The sequence below is a fragment of the Pogonomyrmex barbatus genome, unplaced genomic scaffold (assembly GCF_055798465.1).
Source record: "Pogonomyrmex barbatus isolate J1 unplaced genomic scaffold, ASM5579846v1 scaffold11, whole genome shotgun sequence".
NCBI lineage: Eukaryota > Metazoa > Arthropoda > Insecta > Hymenoptera > Formicidae > Pogonomyrmex > Pogonomyrmex barbatus.
Genome location: NW_028297107.1, coordinates 3,989,073 through 4,013,899, shown reverse-complemented (window position 1 = coordinate 4,013,899; position 24,827 = coordinate 3,989,073). Strand labels below are relative to the sequence as shown.

Below are 24,827 nucleotides of genomic sequence, written 5' to 3'. Positions count from 1 at the left end.
CCGCGAAAATAAATCACCAGTGTGAAGTATATCATGACGCCCGCTCGAATAATCGACAATTTGTCTATTCAAATTATTCCGGGTAAATGCCGCGCGTGTGGCATAGCATGTTAATTGTGTATCGCGTTATTTCAATACGCATTACTCATGCATTCACGCGCAGCCGCGAACGGCGCGCGCATAATTTATTTCCGAGCTTTAAGGCTTTAATCCTTTCGTTATTATTCAGAAATGTGCCTACCCATGTGTATACCAACGTGTCTCGACTCGATATTCAACTATTTTTACAAAGGGAAACATTAAGTGCAACGCAAATAAAATTTAACGAGACAAACAGCTCGGCGCGTGAAGTCGATGGCAATGACAACGACAAATGCCAACAAAAGCCACGTAATTTAAATTTACCATTGTTAATTATTTTCTGCTCTTCAGTTTTTGACTTGCATGAATTAGAATTGAAATTACAACCGGAGACTAAAAGCTCCCAGAAATTCTCTTCCGCGATCGATATTAAATAATTTTATAAATAAATATTAACATCATCGATATTTTTGCACTTTATTTTTCTATAGAATGTCATCCTAAAATATTTAATTTGAAAGAATTAAATCCTAGTCGCGTAAAGTTCACTTCGATATATCGAGCATTCAGTCGACCGATCCTCCTTGAAGCGAGACAAGAAAATTGATAAATCACTCACCGATAAATCCGCAACGTTGCTCCCTTTCCCACGACGTTGTTGCCGCCGGGCTGTCTCGGACGAAGAAGGAAGAGAACCGTGTCCAGAAAGGGAAGAACTTCCTCTCGATGCGACACTCGAATTGAACTCGCAAGAACCCAGGTCCGCGACTGGCACGGGAGATCACTGCACCGTCCGGTGAAAAGAAAGAGAGAAGGAACGATGCACTGCGCGCGCTCTCGATTGCGGGCGAACGGGACCAGGAGGACGTCATGCACTGTCACGATCACTGTCGATTACCAAACGCGGGCGCGTAACACGATATTATACAACTTGCCCCGTGCTTCGCTCCCCCCCCTTTTTCGCGCGGATGTTCTTCCGCGTTCCCTTGATACTCGCGGAAACGGTACCGGCGCGTTCGCAGCTTGTGACCACCTGCCGAACGTGGGCCGTGTTTACATCGCACGAGGCGGGAAGAGCAAGGCGGATTGCGCGAACGCGCGACGACGTGCACCCAATACCTGTCGCTACGGCGTCTCGCGAGCGAGTGTGAAGCCGCGCGCGCAAGCTCACCGTGCCGCGCAAGAGACCGTAGTGGTGGGGATGAAGCGTCGTGCGCGTCGCCTCCGTCCCGCGCCTCACCTCACCTCACCTCACCTCACCTAGTCATGCCGCGTCGCACTGAACTATTCGCTCGTTTACCTCTCCTGTCGGAGAACGGTACACCTTTTTCCATTTCACTGTTCTCTATCCGCCCCCTTGGAATCCTCCCCCACTTCCTTGGATCCTTGGCGCGCCAATATGTTTTCAGGGGAACGCAAGGACGGCTCTCTTCCGCGAGAAATGAAACTGATAACGCATGGCGAGGTGGTCACGACGCGCCCTCGAGCGCAACAGATATATCTTAATTTCGAACTAGATTATTAGATTGAACGTTGGAATTGTATATTAAAAATTAGAAATTGATTAACTAAAAGGAAAAGCGGACGACATGGAAATTGTAGATTAGGATCTATCTAATTTTTTAGCGATTCAGCCATTGGTCCGTTGACTTTTAAATTATATCGATTATGAAATCGCATATGAAATGAAAGAATTCAGTTTAACATTCAGTTTGCTGTATTAGCTAAGTCGAAATAAAAAGAAATCTGTTAATATTTCCAACGAGAAAATTAATACTCGACGCATGCTTAAGATGTTTTAAAAAGCTACCTTAAAATAATATATTTCAAAAATATCTTTAAAAATTCGGATGTAAAATATCTTTCTGCTCATTTTATAAAACATTAGAAATTTTAAAACATCGTATTGTTTGAGTGTGAGCAAGTTCGAAAGAAATCAATATGCATTTTTAAATTCGTTAATTGCCAATTAAAATACAAAATAATTTCTTATTGCGAATATCAGATTTTGGGGTCACGTTTTCTCGACACTCGTGCAAATAATCGCTTTTTAATGCAACAAAGTAATAAACATTAGTAATTTCTTTAGTAATTTTTAAGGAGCCACTTGCAATTAAATGATTATTATTATAGTCAATATCGAAAAACGCATGTTTTATGTTTCGTAATAATCAGGAGTGCGATTGTGTATGGCGTGTACACACCACACATCACACACACACCACACACACACCACTCCCCCCCCACACACACACACATTATGCGCACATGTATTTGCCGGACAGAGAGACCGCCCGTGTCAGGTTTCGGTGGACGATCAGGAAATTACGGTGCCTCGGGGGCCCCCGTGCTCGAGCGTCTCGTTTTTTCGTCGGTGCACTTAACCGCGTGCAAAACCCAATCACGATCGATCCGAACGAACGATTCGGACGGATCACCATGATACCGAGGAACGGATAGCCGGTTCTGCGATTATTAGGGCCGAGAGATGTATATGAACAAAAGGAATCGAGAGCGAGATCCGATGTGGCCGGCGCGCAATAAGATAATGACTAATGAATATGTTTGTCGAGGTCGTCGGATCCGGAAGTTAAAAAAGCGTATCGACGATAATTCGACGTCTGGAAATCTCCCGTTTAAATTTGAACCTGATCAATTTAATTTGATTGAACTTCAATTGATAAAATCATTTAACATTGTTTCAAATTTATTATTGCATTTTTTGTTCTTACTGAGAGTTATGCGTATTTTGCGAAGACTTGTAAAATCTGTATTTAATCTGTAACTCATATTTTCCTTCATCTGTGCGTCTCACGAAATATAAAATTATACGCTTGTAAACCGTACAATATTTATGTAACTTGGCCGCAACACATTCGCAGCAAGTCGTGCCACCTTATATTATCAAACATTCGCAAAATACGATGAAATAGTATGGTAGCGACACCTAGTTGTCATATCTGAATTACTATGTTAAATTTAAATGATACACTTATCTTGATGATTCACGCTTTTTAAAACTTTATTTCTATTGAGCCTTCCTATATGTAATGCCGAATAAGAATAGTAAAAATTACAATCATAACAAATAAAAATTGATGTATGTCGTATCGCGATTAAACATTCATTCCTGATAATGAATGAATCAATGAATGTTAAAAGTCAGCGCTGACATACAAACTTAACAATTTTCGACATAATACTTTGATAATGATTGCAGTAAAATTCTACACAATAAAATTCAGTAACAAATTATAATAAAATTAAAATGTTTGAAAGAAATATAAGCTATTGTAATTTTGTTGGAAAATCTGTCATAGATAAAAAAATTTTTTAGGGTTTTATCTATTCAAGTTTTGGGTTCAAATGAATGATTAGATCTTTAGTTTTCTACTGTAAAGCCAAGAACAAATTAGATTTACTGAATATTCGTAATATTACGTAGCAATAGACTTGTTCTTTATCGCTGAACTATACTAAGGCTTCTTACTTTCACTAATATAACAAACATATCTATTTTATTTTCAAGTACAACAAATGTGCATTAATTCAGCAATAAAAAAACAGATCCATCGCATCAAACAGATCCATTGATATCGCAATCTCATACATAATGCACAATCTATTCATTCACAGTGACATGGGATCTATACTATATACAAATATCTATGAGTCAGAATTATTTATGCGGCGGCCATGTCCACTGGTTGGCCGGTGCTTCCTGTATTAATTTCTCCCATGGTTTCCAAATCGCCATCTTCTCTGCCAGCGAGAGTTCATTCCTCGCTTGTATTATAAGCTCCTCTACTTGTCCACAACCAATCTTGTCCTCTACACTTTGCACATCTGCGTTCTACAAAATAATTCTTAATCAGAAACGATCTAATATTATTATATATATTAAACATAGACTAAATAGATTATATACTAAGATAATTGTCGCTTTAAATGAGTACTTCTCACCAATTTCATAATTGCCATTCTATCCTTGACAAGCTTTTCGGTTTCTTTCCGGTAAGTATAATCCTTTGGTAACTTTTCTAACACTCTCAAAATCCTCTTATATAGTGGAACTAATTCCAAGTGAGGATTCTTACAAACGGCTAATCCTGTCAAATTTGTAGACTACAAGCAAAAGGTAATCATGTTAATGAAACCAATCTTGGACAAGTATCAATATCATAATTCATCAAATATAGTGATAATATATGTTGTAATAATTGATATTCTAATTAAGTCTACATGCATGCGTAAGATGAATTACCTTTTTGAGTGCACCTGCCATGATCAGAATGATATTATCTAACACTCGATATATCAGAAAATCTCTCTCTCCCTTCACTCCATCAGTTTTCTTAACCTCAAAATTTGTATGCACTCTCCCAGTCGAAAGATTGCGATTCTTTCGATAGGTTTTGGAACACATCAATATTAAATTTCAAATCCGTAAAAATAATTAGTTAATTAAGTTAGAAATTAATAAATTTAAAAAGTTAATAACTTTGACTTAACTTTAACTTAATAAATTTCAAATAAATTAATTTTTAATTTTAACTAGTCATTTATTAAATATATAATTTCCTAACTTTTGTTTTCCATTTGTTTTTCCAAATTCTGTAATTGTATTTATTTCAAATAATCAAATGTTAAAAAAATAAGAGTATAATACTTTTTACAATTAATTTAAATTAACTCAATTGTCTTTGTGTTAAAATCCGGGCCCAACTTTGGCTATAACACCATGCCATATTACAACAACTTGAATAGATCTTTTCACTTCTAAGAAAAATTGTAGGGAAACTTGAATCACAATGCATTTTGAGAGAATGGATACAAAGTGAACAAATATACAGAACAATTTAAAGATAGAACGTTTATTTATCTCTTCAGTAGAAAGTTATGTTTATCGATTAGACTTGGCAACACGCTCCAATTCATCCTTCTTCTTGATCGCGTACGAATTCGACGAACCTTTAGCGGCATTAATAAGTTCGTCAGCTAAACACTCGCCGATCGTTTTGATGTTACGGAATGCGGCTTCTCGTGCGCCAGTACATAATAACCAGATGGCTTGATTAACACGACGTAACGGAGATACATCCACAGCTTGTCGCCTTACCGTACCAGCGCGTCCAATACGCGTGGAGTCTTCTCTTGGCCCAGAATTGATGATAGCTGTGACAAGAACCTGAAACACAAATATATGAATAAATGGAATAGTATTCAATTATGTTGTACATATTAATTAAATATGGCTTGTATAAAACACCTACAATGATATATATTATAAAAAAATGAACTTATACACTTTCAAATTAAATTCTTGAATTATTTCAATATATAATTATTTGTGAGAATATGCCATGATTAAATGTAAGATCAATGATTAAATCAAATAGATTAAATAATGTAAACTCACCTGCAGAGGATTCTCACCAGTGAGAAGGTGAATAATTTCAAAGGCATGTTTAACAATTCGCACGGCCATCAACTTCTTTCCATTATTTCTGCCATGCATCATCAGAGAATTTGTAAGACGTTCCACAATGGGACACTGAGCTTTTCTAAAGCGCTTTGCAGCGTAGCGTCCTGCTGAATGTGGAAGATACTTGGCATTTTTCTCTTTGACAGCGATGTAATCCTGCAGAGACATATCGTTCACTTGTACATCATCGCAGTTCCAACGTCCGAACAATTTGATCTCTGGCAATTCAGCCGGCATGGCCACTGGTAATGTATTTGTGGTTGCTACCACCATATCCTCAAACGCTTCTTTATCATCCATTGTTTATATTTGTCTAAAAAGAAAAACAATTTTTCTTAATGAAATATACATTATTTTTTGTTAATATAATAGATTATCTACAATCCAAATAAACACAATTTGAACGTCAAACTTTAATTTTTAAAACCATAACATGATACTAATTAATTTCGTGTTATACTACGCCAAGCCAATGTTGTCAAAACTTATAAAAAAAATAATAAGGAAATTTTTAGCAAATTATAAAAATAAAATTGCAGATTAATAAAGTAATTTGCTCATATAACAATCAAGATATATTTATTTCCGAAGGCGACTACAATCGCTTTGTTTGGAGATATGCGGCAAAGTGTGAATAGCGGTTGAAAGATGGACGCTATGACACGACACGGTGTTTTCGCCATGATCATGCCGATTGTAAGTGGAGCACTCTGACTCTCGTTAAATTTCTCAATGGATAAACAGTCCAACGGAAAACTGACAAAACACATGTGGCCACGCGGTCCACATGTACCTCTCTTTCCGGGCGTGCTTTCTCTCGCGCGAAATCGCGTACGCCTTTCCACACCTATACAATCACTCCAAAAAATCCTGATTATCTTCGATCGCTCGATAATTGCGTGTTACGCCGTTCTATCACGAAATTACCTCGACACAACGTCTATTTTTTATCCTATAACTTACGTTCACGTTCCCCTTCGTGTAACGCGTGAACCGGAAAAGGCCATAACACCGCGAGCGCCATCTACCGGACTGCTGGATTTCGAATACGTTAATCAAAGTTGCGGGATGACGGGGAAACACGCCGAAATTAGATGCTGCAAATATGTTCCAATGTTTACGTGAAATGTAAGTAAATATAAATAATTTTTGAGATGAATATTCGTAACACAACGAAATAGCTAGAATAGTTATAATTACTGATTTGACTGTTAAATGCAGGTGTATCCTTTGCAGGTGCACTTTTGCACCATGCTACACTTTGATCCTTTAAGTGAAATAGGTTATTAGAAAGAAAAAGAAAAAGGAAATAAAAAATAAAAAGACGCACTTGAAAGAAATATATTTTGTCATTAATAAAATAAATCCAAAGGATAGATTATTAATCGGCAATTTCTTCAATGAATTGATCTGAGATATTAAATATTAATAATATGTTCAAATATAATTCATATTATAATATATTATTTATATCTTAAGAAGATTAATCATTAAAAATATAATAAAAATTGTATTTCTTTTCAAAAAATGTAAAAATTTTCTTTATCAATTAAAACAATTAATTAAAACAATTCAATGAAGGCCTGGAGTTCAAGGCTTCAAAGACTCTTCAATAGATGTCGCGAAGAGTATGTTTTGCTGCAATACAACAATTTGCATCGCTTAGAATATTTTCTATAACCCTTCTTTATATTATATAATATTATTATATTAATATTCTTATTAATTGCGTGTTTAAAAATATTTGCATAAAAAGAAAATGTAATAAAATATTTTAAAGTTTTTTAAATCGACGTTTCAGCGACAAATGAAATAAAATATTTTAATATTAATTATTATTTATACATATAAAAAAATAAAAAAGTTTGGTAAGTTTATTACTCATATCTTATTTTTATACGTCGATAACGCATTATTTATATCGCATTTTATGAGAAATCCGTCATTATAGTATATCAAATCGATTTAACACAATCATATAACGGATTTATCAAAGTATACTCGTATTTCGCGCGATCATATTGTTGGATATAATGTACCATATCGGTGTTGTAAATTACAATTTTGTCAAATAAGTTTCATTAGTATTGTTTGCATGATAAATTATATATAAATTAACGAAAATATTAATTGTGAAGAGTGTATGAGTGTAATATTTATACGTGTCATACTTGATAGTATTTATGTCTTTTGCATATAATAAAAATATTTATATATGTAATAATTACCAATATTTACATATATTTATATGTAATATATAATATGCAGTAATTGATAATGTTTATATATAATAATTGATAATTATAATGATAATTTTCTTTATTATAATCATAATCACAGTTTGTAGTTGTTTTTGAAGATTAAAAGCACGAAATTATTTGAAATAATTATTAATATTCTGATTGTTACATTTAAAGGCTTGCATTAATTAAAATACACTGAATTAATTAAAATACAAATTGTAATTAATGGTGATTGATGGTGATTGCGATTATTTTCTGTATTAACTGCGAATCATTGTTTGCAGTTAATTTTAAACCTTATAATTTCGAAATTGTTTTAGTTTTTGTTGTAATTATTATATAGAAAATATAGAAAATAATATGTATGAATTAATTAAAATATATAATAATAATTAGCAGTGACTGCGATTGCGAGCTTGTAGATGATTTTGCAGCTTAAACATATAAAATTACTGTAATTATGATTGTAATTGATATACTTAAAAGGTTATAAAATATAATAAATTAATTTCAATATGCAGTAATAATTCAATAATCACAATTATTTTTTATATCGATCATAATTACTACTGGTTGTCTTTGTATATTAAAAATTTGAGATTCTATTTCTAGTTAATACTGTGATTATTATGTTTAGAAGATTACGTGCATGAATTAACTGAAATTTGCAGTAACAATTGATCACAATTATTTCTCTATATTAGCCACGATTATTGTTCGTAATTAATTAATACTTATCTCACAGTTTAAAAGCTTGAAATTGCAGTTGATGATATTGTAATTGTTATATTTTATAGATTATATATATACATGGAATTGAAATATATAACAATGAAATATATAATAATAATTAGCAGAAAGTATCATTATTATTTACGTAGCTATTGTTTTTGTTTTATATTTATATTATATTTGTTACTATTTTAGAGTTATAGTTTACATATTGAGAAAAGACAATATTTAAATCCACATTTTTTTCTAATTATTTCTGAGTAAGTTCTTTAATAGAAATTTAGTAAACATGTAAATAAGAAAAATGTAGGAATAATTATAAAGAAACCAAGAAATATTTAAATTATTAAAACTTATTAGAAATTATTATTGAGTTAAACAATAAAATCAAAGCCCATTTTCATTTTCAACTTAATATATACCGTTTCAAAATCAAAATGGAAATAATTAAATAATTTCTAATCCTTATGTCATAAAACAGCTGACACAAATCGTAACAATTATATTAATGGCTAAATATAATTTAGAGTTTATGCAGTCCGAGTGCAATGGCCTATATAATCAGTGACTAAACCCAGATATTTGCTATATTATCTGCAAATTTTAATGCTTTGAAGCTTCTAAAATGCAGGCGATACGGGAAATTTAGGCCCTACCGAAGGGCCTAGCCGAAGGGATAACCGAAAAACAATATTTATTCGGTTGATTTATTAAATCGATTAAACCTTTAATAATCCGGGTAAACCTAAAGCCATCATATTGATGGTGGCACATATCCGAAACAATCATCGTGGTAATAATCTGTTATTTCGTAGCTTTGTCGGTGGTAAGGGTCCGTATAGAAAGCGGGTGCACAGAGGGTCACAGCGAGTGAATAGGGTTGAAATCGTGCTCGACGAGCGAGGCAGAAGGTAAGAGGGATGGAGGGAAAGGGGATGAGAGGTTGGAGGGCTCGAGAAGACGGCCGGGCGAGCAACCGTACGGTATGAGAAATTTACGACCCACCGTCCGGATTGCTAACCCATCTCGGGTTCCACTTTATTACTTTAAGTAAGATCCGACGTAGAGGCAGTAAAACTCATATATGACCGAATCGCCGACGACGAGCTTCGACGCGCTTAAATATCTAATGACACACGTTCGTCGATGCACGCCTCTGCATGCGCGTTCATTGGACCATCGTGAAAATCACTGTTAACATCTACATTATAATTCAATTGTTTTTATGTTAATTTCGCGATCGACTTTGTAGACTGTGTTTGTACATACGAATAAATTCTGTCAGTGTCATTGTTCGAATATTCTTCGTTTTGAGGTCCGAAAATGACATAAATCACAGAAGTTACGAGAAGTTTATAGCCTACGTTGTACAGGAAATCTTTGAAACACAAGAACTTAAATTTTCTAACGGTCTCAGAAAATAACCGACGGCTCCAAGGGCTTTGAAAAAAAAATACAATAAAAATACAATAAAAATATGATTGGAAAAAGAACAAGTTACTTTTCTAAATATTCTGTGACTTTAAACAATTTTACGTATGAATTACCGCTTTTGAGTTACCTCTGATAAGCAGAATTACCGCATTATGATTTAAGAGAACGTGGCCAGGCTGCTCCGCGATAAATCTCATGGAAATAAATTCAGCGATGTAAATCGTTTCGTTATAAAACGCATTTGTCCGATCCCTAACTCCCATTTATAACGAGGGTCTTCTGTGTCCTCGCTAATTGGAAACTTGGCTTCTGTAGACGCTTCGCAACGACGACGACGACGACGACGACGACGATGACGACGACGACGAGCATCTTTCTATTCTCGAAAAAGCAGTCGCAATAAAAGAGCGCGCGGAACGTGAAAAAATTGCGATAGCTACCTTACTCGTTGACGCAGCGTTATGCTGCGAGCGTGGTCCATTCGCCCCCGTTCTCTCGCCCCATTGTCTTCTTCATTATGTAGGTATCCCGCGCGAATATAAACGCAATTAAGCGCGTCGCGTCATCGTTAAAGCCCCGTAATTGCATTCGCGTAAAAGCAATTACGACTTCACCGACGGCGATGAGTCGACCGCTCCTCTCTCGGTCTCCACTCCCTCTCTCTCTCTCTCTCTCTCTCTCTCTCTCTCTCTCTCTCTCTCTCTCTCTCTCTCTCCTCTCTCTCTCTCTCTCTCTCTCTCTCTCTCTCTCTCTTGACGCATCATTAGCATAAATAGTTTATAAACCAACGTACGGCACTTTATGCGCGTGACATCACTCGATGCGCGAGCGACATTTCAGTAACGATATGAGAAAGGTGTATTTATTGAATTTTGCCGATAGAGAAACATATTCTCGATTTATGAGTTCGAGAAATAAACTGATTGCGCGTTTATTATCTCTTTGGGATTAAATAATGTATTTAATAACATGATATTTAAATGCGCGATTTTTAAATATATTCGTTATACCGTTGAATTGAGCTCTTTAATTACGCTCGGTTGCATTTTATACAAAAATCAATAAGATATATTTGTATCATACGTTGAAATTATCGGTGATGTTTATCGAATTTAACGGACAATGCAATAGAATAAGAATAAAAATAGAAAGATTATAAAAACATTCTCTAAAATTACCATTCGAATCATCGAGGTTCTCAGCAGATTTCGGGTTAGAGAAAATTAGCCAACAAAGGGTTTCGTCCGAAAATTTATGGCTTTATCGGCTAGACACTTGTTGGCTGTTGCGGGAAACCTGTTTATATCGCTGGTAACGCAATTGTCCACAAGAATCGTTGGCGTAAACGCGCCTTAAGAATGTCCCCACCGGGCGGCATTATTGCACTTTACAAGCGCTTGCCGCTTCTTCTTTTCATACTGTCTCTCTCTCTCTCTCTCTCTCTCTCTCTCTCTCTCTCTCTCTCTATATATATATATCTATCTACGTTATTCTTCCTTCCATCCCGCCTTTCCTTTTCCAGCTCGTTGTTCTCCCTTCGTTGGCAGGGATAAGTCCCATACCAGGGAACCCCGCTGAGGCAAGTTACGTTATATTCTGCGGCCTCATGTCGTATTATTGTCATGTTCTCTCGACGAGGGGAGCGTGAGCGAGGGGAACAAAGAGTGAGAGAGAGAGAGAGCGAGAAAGAGAGCCAGCTAAAACGGGCACTCGTTAAGAGGAGAGACGAGGAGGACGAAACAAACGGCACACAGAAGAGCTCCTAATACACCCCCGGTTTGCAGTCATCATCGGTGTGTTGGTGCCCGCTTGGTGTACGTGCACGCCAGAGAAACCGCCCGCTCGTGCGAGATAAATCGGAATACATCCTCGAGATCTCGCATACGCTGTTATTTCCCGGTAGCGCTCGGCGGCTTCTTCCTCTAAACTCGGCGGGGCGATGCTGCACACGCACCTCACTTGTCGCCGTTGTAATGGAGCAATCTTTCCGCCACCAGCTCGCTCTTTCGCTCTCCGACGGCGCGTCGCGTCGCGGTAAATAGCATGCATGCCATCCGAGATGCATTCGTCTCGCGACACGCCGCAGAGTTTTTCCCTCGAGTGTCGATAATTCGAGTCGAAAAGCTAGCCGACGAAGCAAAAGTATCTTGATACAAATGTAACATTCATATATAAACTGGAATATTATCAAGCGCCACGTGTTCCAAAAATATCCGTTTTACTTTCTATTTGATTTTTTTTTTTTATTAATTTACAGATTTATCAAATATTATTTATTTGTCTTTGTTGATAAAAAAAAAAGTTGATTCTAATAAAACAATTATGAATATATTTACGAGAGAAAAAGAGAAGCTCTTGTGTGCGATGTAGAAGGAAATGCCAAAAAGTGCGACAAAAAACCAATCAATAAACTTCAATGTTTCAATTTATTTCGAGATTTTTTGTTAACATGCTTTTTTGAAAGGATGCGTGAATATAAATTTAAATACAAACAAATTTAAAATATAGATTTAAATGTCAATAAATTGTTTAATAAATCATTGGCATACGTGTTTAAGATTGTAAATAAAATTTAAACGAGTCAAGAGTCTGATGAATAGACCTCTTTCAAGAAAATTTTAAATTAACCGGTATTGTGTGCCGCGTGAATTATGATGATGACGCTGCGTAGATCTCTGTGCTTACGTTGGCGATAAATGCCCGAAGCTATTTGCGGATCGTCCATTTCCGATTACGTTAGTCAGTGGCTTAATATCGCGAGTCTGCCGATAATTATGTTTCCCGGCAATACTCGTTCGCGATAATTTCACTCAGGCGTCTATCCCTCGGCCTTACGCGCGTCGCGACGTGTAGCGCCTAATTGGCTAATTATCTCCCCGGCGAGGCTCCTCTGTCCGAGGCGAAGAGGTTAATTATCATGACAAGAGATCGAGGCATCGATTATGCGCGCGGAACCGGATAAATGAATTAGCACTTTGGTCGCGATGCCGCGAATTATGGTTCGTTCGAGCGCGCCACGAGATCCTCGAGATCTCTCCCGGATCGACGTAATCGTTTCTCGATCGCGGGGATCTAATTTGCGGATCCCATCGCGCCCGCGATCGGGATTTCTCTCACACCGGCTCGCCCTATTAAGAAACGATCGGTCGCGAGTCCTTGAAACTTTTTATCAACTTTAACTTATCTCTCGCCGGTTGTTACTTCGAAGCACATGCTATTATTTGCTAGGTCGATATGTTCAAGTTTCCTGAAATTTCGATTCAACAAGTTTCCTCGTAATCATCAGGCGTTATCTACGTGTATCGCTTTCTCTCTCTCTCTCTCTCTCTCTCTCTCTCTCTCTCTCTCTCTCTCTCTCTCTCTCTCTCTCTCTCTCTCTCTCTCGCTCTTTTCCTTGAGTTCTGAACTAAAAATCAGGGATGATGATTTTCTATCTCAATTGAATGGCGAAACCGACAATGCAAAGAGCACAACTCGCAATGAGACGGGGAGATTTCCGCACGGTAAATCAGGGATATTTATCGTCTAATTCGGCGGAAAGCTCCGGTCGAATTTGTCCCCGGATGCCCGATGCCTGCGTTCGTTCGCCTTTCATCCACCCCCCCTAACTCGCAACTCGCAGCTGGAGGGTCAGAAAGGCGAACTTATTTCCATTAGCCGAAGGGGGCGCGTGTATTCTCAAACGTCGCTGCCTCCAACAGCAGGCGATGGTGGCTGCCGCTCTTTCCCCCTTTGATTCTCCCTCTTTTTCTCTCTCTCTCTCTCTCTCTCTCTCTCTCTCCCTCTTTCTCTTCCCGTTCCCTTTTTCTTCTCCCTGCGCCCCTCGCCCTTCCGACAGCCCTTCTAACCGCACCAGGTCCGGTGATTATTTTTCATTTGCTCGTTTTTATCTTCTTTAGACTCTTTAGCGGCGCATTACGAGGGAAGCGCTGAAACGAGGAGCTCGTTCTCCATTGCTCTTATTCGCGTATAGTGGCGGGATTTTACCTACGCTTCGCGCACAACGTGTTTATTTATCGTACGTTTATTTATCGCTTTGACAGATTAATGAGCACGCGGAACTCCTATAAAATTAAAAAGTTAAAAGATACCCACCCTGAAATTATCGTAATTGTATCGTTAGCAATTTCTACGATATAGTTAAAAGGAATTTCATCTCTCTTACACCTTGATTACTCGTTATTAAAAATTTATAGAGCGACGAGTATTATTTACGTTTCAACGGCTGGCGTGTGCGATGCAATCGCGCGAAAATACCTGTCAGGCGACTTTACATTTTATCTACGGCCGAACTCTTTACCGAAGTGTTATGCTACATGCTTCGAATCCGATTAAAGACTTATACTTCGATATGTCAACGAAGTCATATGTGGGTAAGCTCGCAGCCTATAAAGTGTCGACTTTCGTGCGACAAACGCGGCGGTACAAAATGTTACCGAGGATTTCGTACTTCGTCGCGAGTGCGCAAAGGCAATTTTCTAGATCGACTTAAAGTTAAACTTCGCTTGGCTTCGAAACTAAATATTTGTCAAGAGTAATATTGTCAGTGAGTTTTACGGCCGAAATCTCACTTTTTGTAGAAATGCATGATGATTGACATACGAATACGTCAATCTTTTCGTGTCTGAAAAACATCGGCTTCAATTTTAACAAACACTTTCTAATCGATCTCTTTCTAAAGAAATAGAAAAAAAAAATTTGCTTGAAATCATACAGTCGTATAATCGTTTTTTTTTTTACAGAAAATAAAATTCTTTGGCGTATGAAATGATGAAAAAAAAAAAATTATGGAGAAAATCCAGTAAGCAAATTGAAAGGATTTCGCCGAGTCGTGCACGATATAGGTAAGGGAGAAACGATCGGATGATGAAGCCCTTGTACAGAACTCGCCGACTCGCGGTGCTAAATCTCGCAGAACGAGGACTCCTTGGGTATAGGAGTCGTCCTATACCCAAGGAGTAACGGAAGGAATCGTCGAACAAGAGTGGGCGAGAGAAGGTACGAGGGTGCGAGGCAAGGCAAGGGAAGGGCAAGGCAAGCGAAGAAAGCCGAAGGGTGTCGAAGGGGGGCGGAAGGGGACGCAGGGTGTCCGCTACCTGACAAGTCCTTTTCTTTGTCCCTAGCTTCCCTCTCTTGCATTTGATTCTCTTTTTTCTTGTTCCAAGGTGAACGGCGGGGTCTATCCGTCTCCTTCTCTCTGCTGATCGGCCGTTCGTCTTCCTCGCAGCCGATCCTCTAGTCGTCTTTTCCTTTCTCTACCTCTCCTCTCGTGCTTTTCTCGGTCTTTGCCGTTTCTTTCTATCTTTCTTCGTGCTCGCTCGTGCTCTCCTCGCTTGCTATCCGCGAAAATCGTTGCTGTTTTATTATCCCCAAGATAGTAGCAATTTGCGATCTGAGCTTCGCTTAGATTCTTCGATACGTTCCTTTTTTTATATCTTTTTTTTTTCTCGCACGTCATATTTTGCCTCCTGGTCCATATCCTTTTCTCTCCTTTATTATTAGCTGTCTGTCTTTCCTCTATAATACTGATAGATTTAAGAAATGACTCCTTATTAGGCTTTTATTAAAAGCGGACTTGATTTTACTTTAATTTTTTTTAATGTTATTGTAATAATTTCTAATTTAAAAGATCAATATTTCTTTTATGTATTTCTTATGTAAAGAAAATCGATTTATGCGAAGAAAATTTATACAGATATTAAATTGAATTTTAAATAATTTAATAATTGCATGAATTGTAGATAATCTGATATAATTTAATATTATTGATAGATGCTTTCTTTCAACCATGTTTCAAGATATTATACGTATTTTTATGTACTTCGTTTTTCATGTTTATTCCGTAAACTTTCTTGAGAAAACATCTTCTATAATGTGAATAAAATCCCATTTCACTCTGCATCACTCTTTTAATTTTTCTTTTCTACGAGTCATCGCGTAATTTTCAAGCAGTTTGTCTAACTTTTTCTTGCTCGCTCAAGTCTTCCCCATCTTCCTCTTTCTGTTCTACTAAACTTCTCTCCCTCTTTGTCGTCTCGACACATCTTGTCCATGTTTCTCGTGTTTGCTACCAATGTCGAGGGACTGTCGATCGGTTATCTCGATCGAACTAACGCTTATCCCAAATCTCCCTCTCTCTCTCTCTCTCTCTCTCTCCTCCTCCCTTTCTCTCTGTCTTTCTCTCTCTTTCTCTTTCTCTCTTGTTCTCTTCTCCAGGGTTCTTTTTACAACGCGATTCGGCCCACCCAGCCGGTGTGTCGTGCTTACTTTCCGACGAAGTGCCTCCGGCAAATGAGGCAGAAGAGACCGTATGGACGCCGTGCGCGCCGGCTTTAATCGGTAATAGAAAAACTGCGAAATTCCTTAGCCGAGAACGCGCGACGATGGATCCCGGGTGTGATTCATCCAAGTCGTATTTCCAATTATTCGAATCGGCGCGCAGCGGCCGTAGCACGAGACCCCGGAATGAGTTCCAGCTAGCGCGAATCAGCGCTCTGCTTCACGATATCTTTCCGCGTGATTCGTTCCGTCGAATCGGTTCTCGTTGCATCTCGCCGCTGCGGTTTGAATTACCGTTATAAAACAACGCGAACCGCCTCCTAAAATTCTCATTGTTTCGTACCGCAAGAACTAGCCACAAATGAATTAAATCATGGATTCCTTTTTGAGCACGCACCTATATATATATATATATATATATATATATATATAAAGACACAAGCGAAACAGGCACCGGTGTGTAATACGAGTTTTAAAAATAAAGAAGAAGCAAATTAACCAACAATTAAATTTAAAATATAAAATGGAATGTGATTGTATTATATGAATATTTGTGTTTGACGATGCCGATTGTGTGAAATAATAATAAATGTAATTAGCGAATTATATAATATTTTTCGAATCTAAAATACTTTTACAATTCTTTAATGATTAAATAGAGTATTTACAATCGTGACATCTCAAGTTTAACTATTTTGAACGTTTACGACTGGCAATTTCTCCGAAGAACATTTAGCGTGGCTATTGCTGTTTCCTGTTTTCGGAATTGAAAAACGTTCTGCATTAGTCATTCGTCATTCCTTCTTGTGGAGAGAAAAAAATAAGTTCTTCGAGAAAAAGCAAACTGGACTGGCGCCAAAACGAATTCTCGGAGATTTCATTTGTTTACTCAAAATCGTTAATTTGGAAAAGCATAAAAATCGCAATTCAGCGATATTCGCCACGCAGTTTCGCTTGTGTTAAAATCTTAAAATTTGTACAAATATTTGTACATCTATATTTATTCTATCTATACAATGTTTATTATACCACAGAGTGAAAAGAGTTGTAAAAATTTTTAAAACTACATTTTAATCATACAATAATGTCTATACAAATTTCCGATTACAACTGTTGATATGTAATAAACATAACTTTACGAATTAAATGCAACAATTCTTAGAAAAACAAGAAAATAAAAAAATTGAAAAAAATTGATTTCCACAAACATAAAACATTGATAATATAATACTTCAAATTCTTGACTACATTGCTGGTCATAAAATATTGCAGATCCCCGGTAGATATGTCAACAAGATGATATAACAATTTTCAAGAAAGTTAGACCAATTTGGTAGATAATATCGACATAATCAGCCATTCAATCTTAATTCATGAGTGTCGAGGCTTTGTCTCGATAAAGGCCGAGCGGATGGGTTGCGGGAACGGAAGGCAGAGCGGTCGTTGTCGACACTCAACCGCGTCACTTGATACGCGGGCCCTCGTCCCCCGTCACATTAGGGTGACAAATATCTATTTCGAGGATCGTACGTCGTCGTATCCACTAAATAACTCGTGCACGTCGAACTCTTCGCCCTTTTGCGCGCGCTTTCTCTCTCTTTTTCTTTTTCTCTCTTTCATTCCATTCCTCTTCGTACTGCCTTTAGATCCTTTCTTACAGTTTTCGAGGCTATCGTCCTCACCCTCTCGAGCCGCTGGAAACCCCAACAGAATTTCGTGCGAGATGCTCCGTAAGATTGAAGCGCGCAGAAAGAAACCGAAGGGTGTCGTTCTATCTTTCTTCGTCTTGATGGTAACGCTGCGGAAAGAGGAAGCGCGCGATTCGACACTGGGGTGTTTCCTAGCAACCTACCAAACCGCTGGAGGGTAGTTGTTCAGTGATGTAACCGCAGATCTCGTCGCCCTATTCCCGATGTTCTGGCGAATTTTAAAAATGCATTTCGCGCAATTGCTGTCAAGATCACGCTTCACCACGCGAGATATTTTTCTCAAAACTTGTTCCGTAATAATTTTGGACATTGTAAAATAAAGTAAAATTACATCGATACAAAATGCTTTCAGAGTTTATTTAGTACTTAAAAAAAAATAATAGTTTCATTAGACAAATAATCTTAATGGAGATGAAATCATGTTGCTTATTTTCTTTCTTGAAAGTATAAACGGTTCTAGAATTCTTTTTGTTCTACCGAGAAGTTAATCCTATTATAAGTAATGTTCCAGCGCTTTTACCGTGATTAAATTCGAGTCTAGAGAATTTAACGATCGTAAACATATAATTAATGATTTAGTTATTCATATGCAGCCAACAATTTTCACAGAGGTTAACCCATTATTAAACGTTGTAAAGTTTACACGACCAAGCATTACATAATTACCGCGGCTGACCGTGTTCCGATAATAACTTTACTTATTTAATCGCTTAATTATTTTCACGTACCTCAGGAAATACATTAAACAATAGTTTAAACGCCGCGCATAGAAGCCTCCCTCTGTACGTAAAAGTCAACGTTGTTGAAAATAATTTCTGGAGCAATGAGCGCTCGCGTTTGCGGATGTAAACACAAAGCTCGTCCGATTTTCCAGAGGGAAACAAATTAATTCCGACGTGAAAGGAACACGCGGCAGCCCAACAATGTTACGGCACGGAATTCAGTACCGCGGAGTACCAATTATCGCAATAATTAGCAACAAAGCCTCTGCTACGTGGTTATGTTAATGACCAACGCGATCGTAATGAATCAGCGATGAACACGCTACAGTGCGCACGCAATTCGATTACGGATGATGAAATTTAATTATATGTCGATACTACTCGATATTTCCTCTCGCGCCACGCGGTATCGATGCTGCGGCGATAACCGGCGAGAGAAAAAGCCTCTACAACCATCAATTTCTGAAAATTAATACGAATAATTAATACATTCGACAGGAACGATGTGCGAGTGCTCCTGTCGTTGTGTGTACACGCATGTACACGTATTTACGAGTATATTTATGATGTTCTCCTCCCTCCCCTCCCCCTTTACATTCGCGTACACAATATATCTGTACGTTGGAAAAGAAAAAAATTACGCTTGCAAAATTACACGACGCGACGACAACAACTCGCGCGTCATTCCGATTATCCGATCCTCCGATTATCCGTCGAGATCTAATCTAACATTTAATAACCCGATAATCAAGCCTCTCTCCGTCGCGTTAACCAATTACGCGCGTACTCGACTCATGACGTCCCCTTGACGCGTATAAAACCCGATCGCTCGTACGGTGAATTTTCGCGACGAGGGAAAGAAAGTGCTACGCGAGGGACACGGAGAGGGTGGATAAGAGGGAGGAAGAGGGGGGGGGGAGAGAGAGCAGGGTAGGGAGAGAAAGAGATTATTCCCCGGATTCGTGAATTCTCCATGACGAGGAATCCACTCTTCCGCTCAGTCACCGCTTTGCGCTGTCGCTCTTCGATAATAATACGTTATCCGAGCACAGAGAAGAGACAGTAAGTACATACAACCACCTAAGAGTAACGGCTATATTGAATTTCTGTCTGCGTAACAACCCCGCCAGGCTTTTAGCAGCGACGGGAGGTGGGAAAGGAAGAGGAGGAGAAGGAAGAGGAGGAGAAGGACGGAGGACACGGTGGATGGCAGGACGAGGAGGAGGGTCGACTTCATTTCCGAGATCCTCGCAGTGGGTATACAGTAATACCGAGAGATGTAGAGGGCGAGAGGAAGAGAGGGGGGGTTGTGAAAGGCAAGAAAGAAGGAGAGGGAGTGAACACGAATGAGAGGAACCAGGAGAGACACGAGAACCGCGACAGAGATACCAGATGTACGAGAGAGGAAAAGGGACGGATTCAGTGGCGTAACTAACGCAAACCCCGGCTCGTAATTCCTGAGGCCAAACAGAAGAAAAAGAATTTGAAAAAAAGAAAGAGAAAGAAAAAGACGGGAAGGAAGGAGAAGAGGCAACAGAAATAAATGAAGCGGAATGAATAAAAAAGAAATTAAATAAAAATGAAAAAGAGGAAGAAAAAGAGAAAGAAAGAACGAGAAAAAGGACAGGAACAAGGAAGAAAGGAAAGAGAGAAAAAAATGACCAAAAAAAAACCAAGGAAAAGAATGTTTTTTTAAAGTTCAAGATGGAATAAATTCTTCATTTTACGTTGAATTGAGGGCTCTGTAAATGTTACTTACGCCACTGCATGGGTAGGTAGATGAATAAAGACAGAAGGACGAGAAAGAGAGAATAGATAAGATAGAGTGACGAAGGCAAAGAGAGTGAGAAAGAAAGAACGAGGGATGCAGATGGAGAGAGATGCGGAATGGCGCAGAGCGCAACGCAGACGGAAGCTGAGGGAAACGGAAACGGGAATCTACGTGAGGTAGAAGATGAGGGTGGTAGAAAGGTAGATGCATTCTACAACGTCACCGGCAGACACCCGGCTGAATTGTACGTACGTACGTAGTACATAGGCTACGCCTTTGCCCGGGTATCCCTGGAACAGAGAGCGGTCGGATCAACTTTATGGTCGACGATGCATTTGCGGTTACTAAATACTACATATTACGGTAAAATGTAATCGCTTTAAATAATTATGCTGAAACGCGCAACGCCGTCGCTAATGGAACGTAAGCTGTTATTTGTGTGATTCTAATTGAAGGATTTGGCATAAAAACCGGTTTCTCGTTTTAGGTGGATTTTCTCGATACAACGTAAAGCGCATGAATTACGTATCTTTGAATGCGATATGAGATAAATGCGGAAAAATTTATGACACGTTAATTTATAACGAAGGTTGAACATGATTGACTATATATTACTATATATTAGGACCCTTGGAACTGACTGTTTTATTAACCACATGTCAGTATATATATTTTTCTATGTTTTCTTAAGTGACATTTAATTTCTTAATCTTTCAGCCTCTTGTGTTTTTATTAATCTTTATGCATATGCGATAACATTAAAATATAACTTCGCTGTAATTATTTTATGTCTCTGATAGAATTATTTAAAATTGACTGATTCTGCCATTATCGCAGTATCTTTTCTGTAAAAATAAAAAGAATAATTTAAAACTTTATTATTATCGTAATTTAAAAATACATGATTTATTACTCATTACTTATTAATTTTATCATTATTGCGCTCTAAGTTCATTCAACATTTTAAGACCGTTTTACGGGCCATTATTGTTTAAATATGAGTCAATGAAAAAAAAAAATCTAATCGTAGAGTTTAATAACACGGAGTTCGCAGAGCAGGGCGAGCGTTTAGTAATTCCGTTACTGGCTCGATGGGGGTCGATGGCGTATATACAGAGAGAGAGAGTGGCGGGTACATGCTAGAGGGGTTTACTGACTGCTGGCTTGCCTCACTCACGCCACTCCTACGCCTCTGAGCTCCCTCTGCATTCTCAGGGGTAGGTAGAGACAGACAGAGAGAGAGAGAGAGAGAGAGAGAGAGAGAGAGAGAGAGAGAGAGAGAGAGAGGACAGCTGCCCCGGGCCGTGTAATACGCGCAGATATAGTGGGCCTCTCACGCTAATCGCAGTAATTAAGTCTAAGCTACGGGACTACGGATGATGCTGATCTGTCGGATATAGCCACGATGGCTCGTCCGATCGACTGTATGTAAAGCGCCGATGATGAAGTGATTTACATCGGAATCGCTCGATTTTTATGGTAGACCAAGCGGAGCTTGCGCGGAGTGGAAAATTTGTCACCGACTGTGAAGTCGACCGTGAAAATAAAGGGGAGCCTTCTTCTTTGGTTCTCTCTCTCTCTCTCTCTCTCTCTCTCTCTCTCTCTCTCTCCGCTTTTATCCTTCTCTCTTTACGGATCTTTCGGATAATAAACCGGACCGGATAATAAACAGTGGACCCTCTTATTTCGGCTCTCGCCTTTCTCTGATAGCCTTCTTCGTATACCGGACAACGTATTTCCGCGAAGGCCTCCTTTAACCCCTTATTTCCAGACGAGCTTTTCTGAAATGGATGATTCTTCCTTTTTCTGGCAGAATAATTTTTCGATGGTCTAACAGCAGCTCAATGAAAGAAAAATATTAGAATTAACTCCAAAACGTATATTTTACAATTTTAATTATCTTTCCCCCTTTCTTAATTATATAATAATGAATTTAAACAATCCTAATTTTCAAGTTAATTATTACTCGAGATATTTCGTCGTTTTAGTATGCTTTTAAATGGTATTTATTATAAAGAGAGGGGAAATTTCTATTCATTTCTAGTTTTCCAATATCTAAAAATAATTCGAAAATGACAGAATTAATTGCGTTTATTTGAAGATACGCCGAGCTTTATTATCGCAAATTGGAAATCGTTTTCCCAGCTATTATATAGTCTGAATTTAAAATAATAAGCTTTTGTGTGTACGCGCGCGCGCGCGCGTGTGTGTGTGTGTGTGTGTGTGTGTGTGTGTGTGTGTGTTTCACCGGATGATAACGTGGTGAACATGAGAAAGGAATTCGATAATTCACACGACTCAATCGGCGTGCGACGTAATTATTTGCTGACACCTACGCGCGTGGAATGACACGGATTTCTAAGCGAATATCGATGGCCTTGTCCACTCGTCGATGCGCTTAAACGCCACGTGAGTCTATAATCACGGTGTAATCTCGTAAACCCAAACCTACCGGTTATCGCCAGGCGCTAATTCCCGGAACGCTAATGATATTCTATCAAAGTGAGATATCGTTTCAAGTAATTAACGTAAACGAGCTGGCGTATTCTAAGGATAAAACGTGACATTCTAAATTACCGCGAGCATATACGAGCAACAGATTGCGCCATACATTCCGACTGGGGTTTTTCATTTTTCACGTCAGCAACGTTGGCTTATATCTCCGTAGTAAGTGTCCGACTCGACGCTTGATAGAAAATGAAATCAACGATATCGTTTGTAATAATTAACAATCGCGAAGGTGCAAAAAAGTGTCCTAAAAGATTAAATTGATGCAAGCGCGAGCCGAGTATTACAAATTAAACGATACAATTTTCACGGGCCATTAATACCTAATTAGTCGAGAGAAGATAGATAGATCTTTATGAATCCTCAGTCCCTCGATCTTGATGAAACCAAGACTTGTGAAACCGGACTTGTGAAGTCGGTGAACTCGCTCGACGAAAACGTTATATCCCTTCGATTAGAAAAAAAAAAGAAAGAAAGAAAAAAAAAAGAAACAAACGGTAACATAATCTCCCTTTTTTTCACCCATTATATCTTTTACACCCTCACTCCTTTTGCGATTCGATTTGGCGGTTTATTATTTTTGCATTCTGCAGAGAAACCCTTCACGGGCCCTCATTCGGGACCGCCGCGGGCGCCGAATCGCGGACGGGGGAGGGGGGGGGGTAGCCGCCACGCACGCGTTTTATCATCGAGATTTCAATAGGTAGTTAGAGACAGGTAAAATGACGAGCACGACACCGAGTTATTTAAAGCGGGTAGGGCAGTCGCGGCGTCGGGGGACGGGTGGAGGGGGAAGGGGAGGAAAGGGAGGCTGTACACAATGGAGAACGGAGCGAGCACCGCCGTGTTTTGCTCGTACGCTTGTATACGCGCCGGCTCCTCTCTTTTTTCCTTGCCTCCGGTGCTCCGCAGAGCAAGTATGTGCGGTCGTCCTTTATCCCGCCCTCTCTTTATCCAGTACGATTCCTACGCGTATTACCTTTCTTTCTCTTCCTCCCCCCTCCCCCGCCCCCTCCTCGTATCTCCTTCAGTCTCTCTTCTACTTTGTTTCGTTTCCGTTCCTCGCTCGTGCGCTCTTCTTCCTTCTCGCCTCGTCCTATTTGCCTCGCTCGCTCCATCTTTTCTCCTCCACACCGGACCTGTTCGTTGACTCAGAAATGTCGTAAATTATTTTACATGCACTAGCCAACCTCGTGAAGAGGTTGATGCGTCGTAGCGCTTTGCTTAACGTGCTCGTATGCGCGTTGAAATAAAACTATACATATAGAGTAAATCGAAGCGTGGATTGTACATCATATATTACTCGATTTTACATCAACTACTTTGAATTATGATGTCTAGAAGAGCTGTGTAAACGATTTTGCGATTTACATCTGTTTACAAATACCACTTTGAATGTCTTTTGGAATTTTAAAACAACATTACAGGAACATATATTATTAACAAAAAAGAAAAAATAATATTCGCAACCATTAATAATTATGCACGGTTTATATTTTGAGAGGTAATAAAGGATAATTCTCTTGAGTCTAATTTAAAAAAAATTAATATGTTTTGCTTTATATATCTGATGATGGAGAAATAAATAATTTAAATATCGAGATTGAAAGCGACAGATTGCGATGGACGGGTCGACCGATGCATGAGAAAATCACGAGGAATCGATAGGCCGATATCCTCGCACAAGGAACTCCGCCAAGTGACGAGACGTGAAATTCAATTAGCGCGCGAACGGTGCTGTGCCGCGTGCCCCAGCTCGACGCGAGAAGAAAGAGTAATTAGTCTACTTACCAGTGGGCCAAGTGATTGGCAGGAGAAATCGCGTTACGTTTTAATCGAATTAGCGTGATTTCGGCCGCTCTG

The 24,827-nt window shown here is 38.7% G+C and overlaps 3 protein-coding genes and 1 long non-coding RNA gene across 9 annotated transcripts in view; 1 reads left to right on the top strand and 3 right to left on the bottom strand.

Annotated features, from left to right (window-relative positions):
- The window catches only part of LOC105425826 (uncharacterized), a 72,157-nt gene extending 68,719 nt beyond the window's left edge, over nt 1–3,438 (bottom strand). For all 5 annotated transcript variants that reach the window (XM_089070776.1, XM_089070778.1, XM_089070779.1 and 2 more), the window contains exon 1: nt 701–3,438. The gene's annotated coding sequence lies outside the window, so the exon portion shown is untranslated. The remainder of the gene's footprint in view (nt 1–700) is intronic.
- Nucleotides 3,439–3,685: 247 nt separating this feature from the next.
- Nucleotides 3,686–4,508, bottom strand: ND-13B (NADH dehydrogenase (ubiquinone) subunit ND-13B). The gene is made up of 3 exons (XM_011631671.3): nt 4,346–4,508; nt 4,045–4,206; nt 3,686–3,934 (listed from the first exon to the last, which is right to left on the bottom strand). Exons 1-3 carry the CDS (start codon nt 4,505–4,507, stop codon nt 3,761–3,763), a joined length of 498 nt encoding a protein of 165 aa, XP_011629973.2. The 5' UTR covers nt 4,508; the 3' UTR covers nt 3,686–3,760.
- A 431-nt stretch (nt 4,509–4,939) lies between these two features.
- RpS5a (ribosomal protein S5a) lies at nt 4,940–6,681 on the bottom strand. 2 transcript variants are annotated; one of them, XM_011631669.2, is made up of 3 exons: nt 6,530–6,681; nt 5,501–5,879; nt 4,940–5,269 (listed from the first exon to the last, which is right to left on the bottom strand). In XM_011631669.2, exons 2-3 carry the CDS (start codon nt 5,864–5,866, stop codon nt 4,985–4,987), a joined length of 651 nt encoding a protein of 216 aa, XP_011629971.1. In that variant the 5' UTR covers nt 5,867–5,879; nt 6,530–6,681; the 3' UTR covers nt 4,940–4,984. The 2 variants fall into 2 exon arrangements, with proteins under 2 accessions (XP_011629971.1, XP_011629972.1); XM_011631670.3 differs by lacking the exon at nt 6,530–6,681 and adding an exon at nt 6,360–6,476.
- Nucleotides 6,682–19,451: 12,770 nt separating this feature from the next.
- On the top strand, nt 19,452–21,372 carry LOC148937724 (uncharacterized). The gene is made up of 2 exons (XR_016137975.1): nt 19,452–19,747; nt 19,816–21,372. It is a non-coding gene; the product is annotated as an uncharacterized LOC148937724 (long non-coding RNA).
- The last annotated feature ends 3,455 nt before the right edge of the window (nt 21,373–24,827 follow it).

What these genes read in the sequence shown, in the direction of transcription:
- ND-13B (XM_011631671.3), bottom strand. Translation starts at nt 4,507, where the DNA reads ATGTGTTCCAAAACCTATCGAAAGAATCGCAATCTTTCGACTGGGAGA. An exon ending in TGGCAGGTGCACTCAAAAAG is followed by an intron (nt 4,207 to 4,345) that starts GTAATTCATCTT and finishes TTTTGCTTGTAG; the next exon opens with TCTACAAATTTGACAGGATT. An exon ending in GAATGGCAATTATGAAATTG is followed by an intron (nt 3,935 to 4,044) that starts GTGAGAAGTACT and finishes ATTATTTTGTAG; the next exon opens with AACGCAGATGTGCAAAGTGT.
- RpS5a (XM_011631669.2), bottom strand. Translation starts at nt 5,866, where the DNA reads ATGGATGATAAAGAAGCGTTTGAGGATATGGTGGTAGCAACCACAAAT. An exon ending in CTGGTGAGAATCCTCTGCAG is followed by an intron (nt 5,270 to 5,500) that starts GTGAGTTTACAT and finishes TTTGTGTTTCAG; the next exon opens with GTTCTTGTCACAGCTATCAT.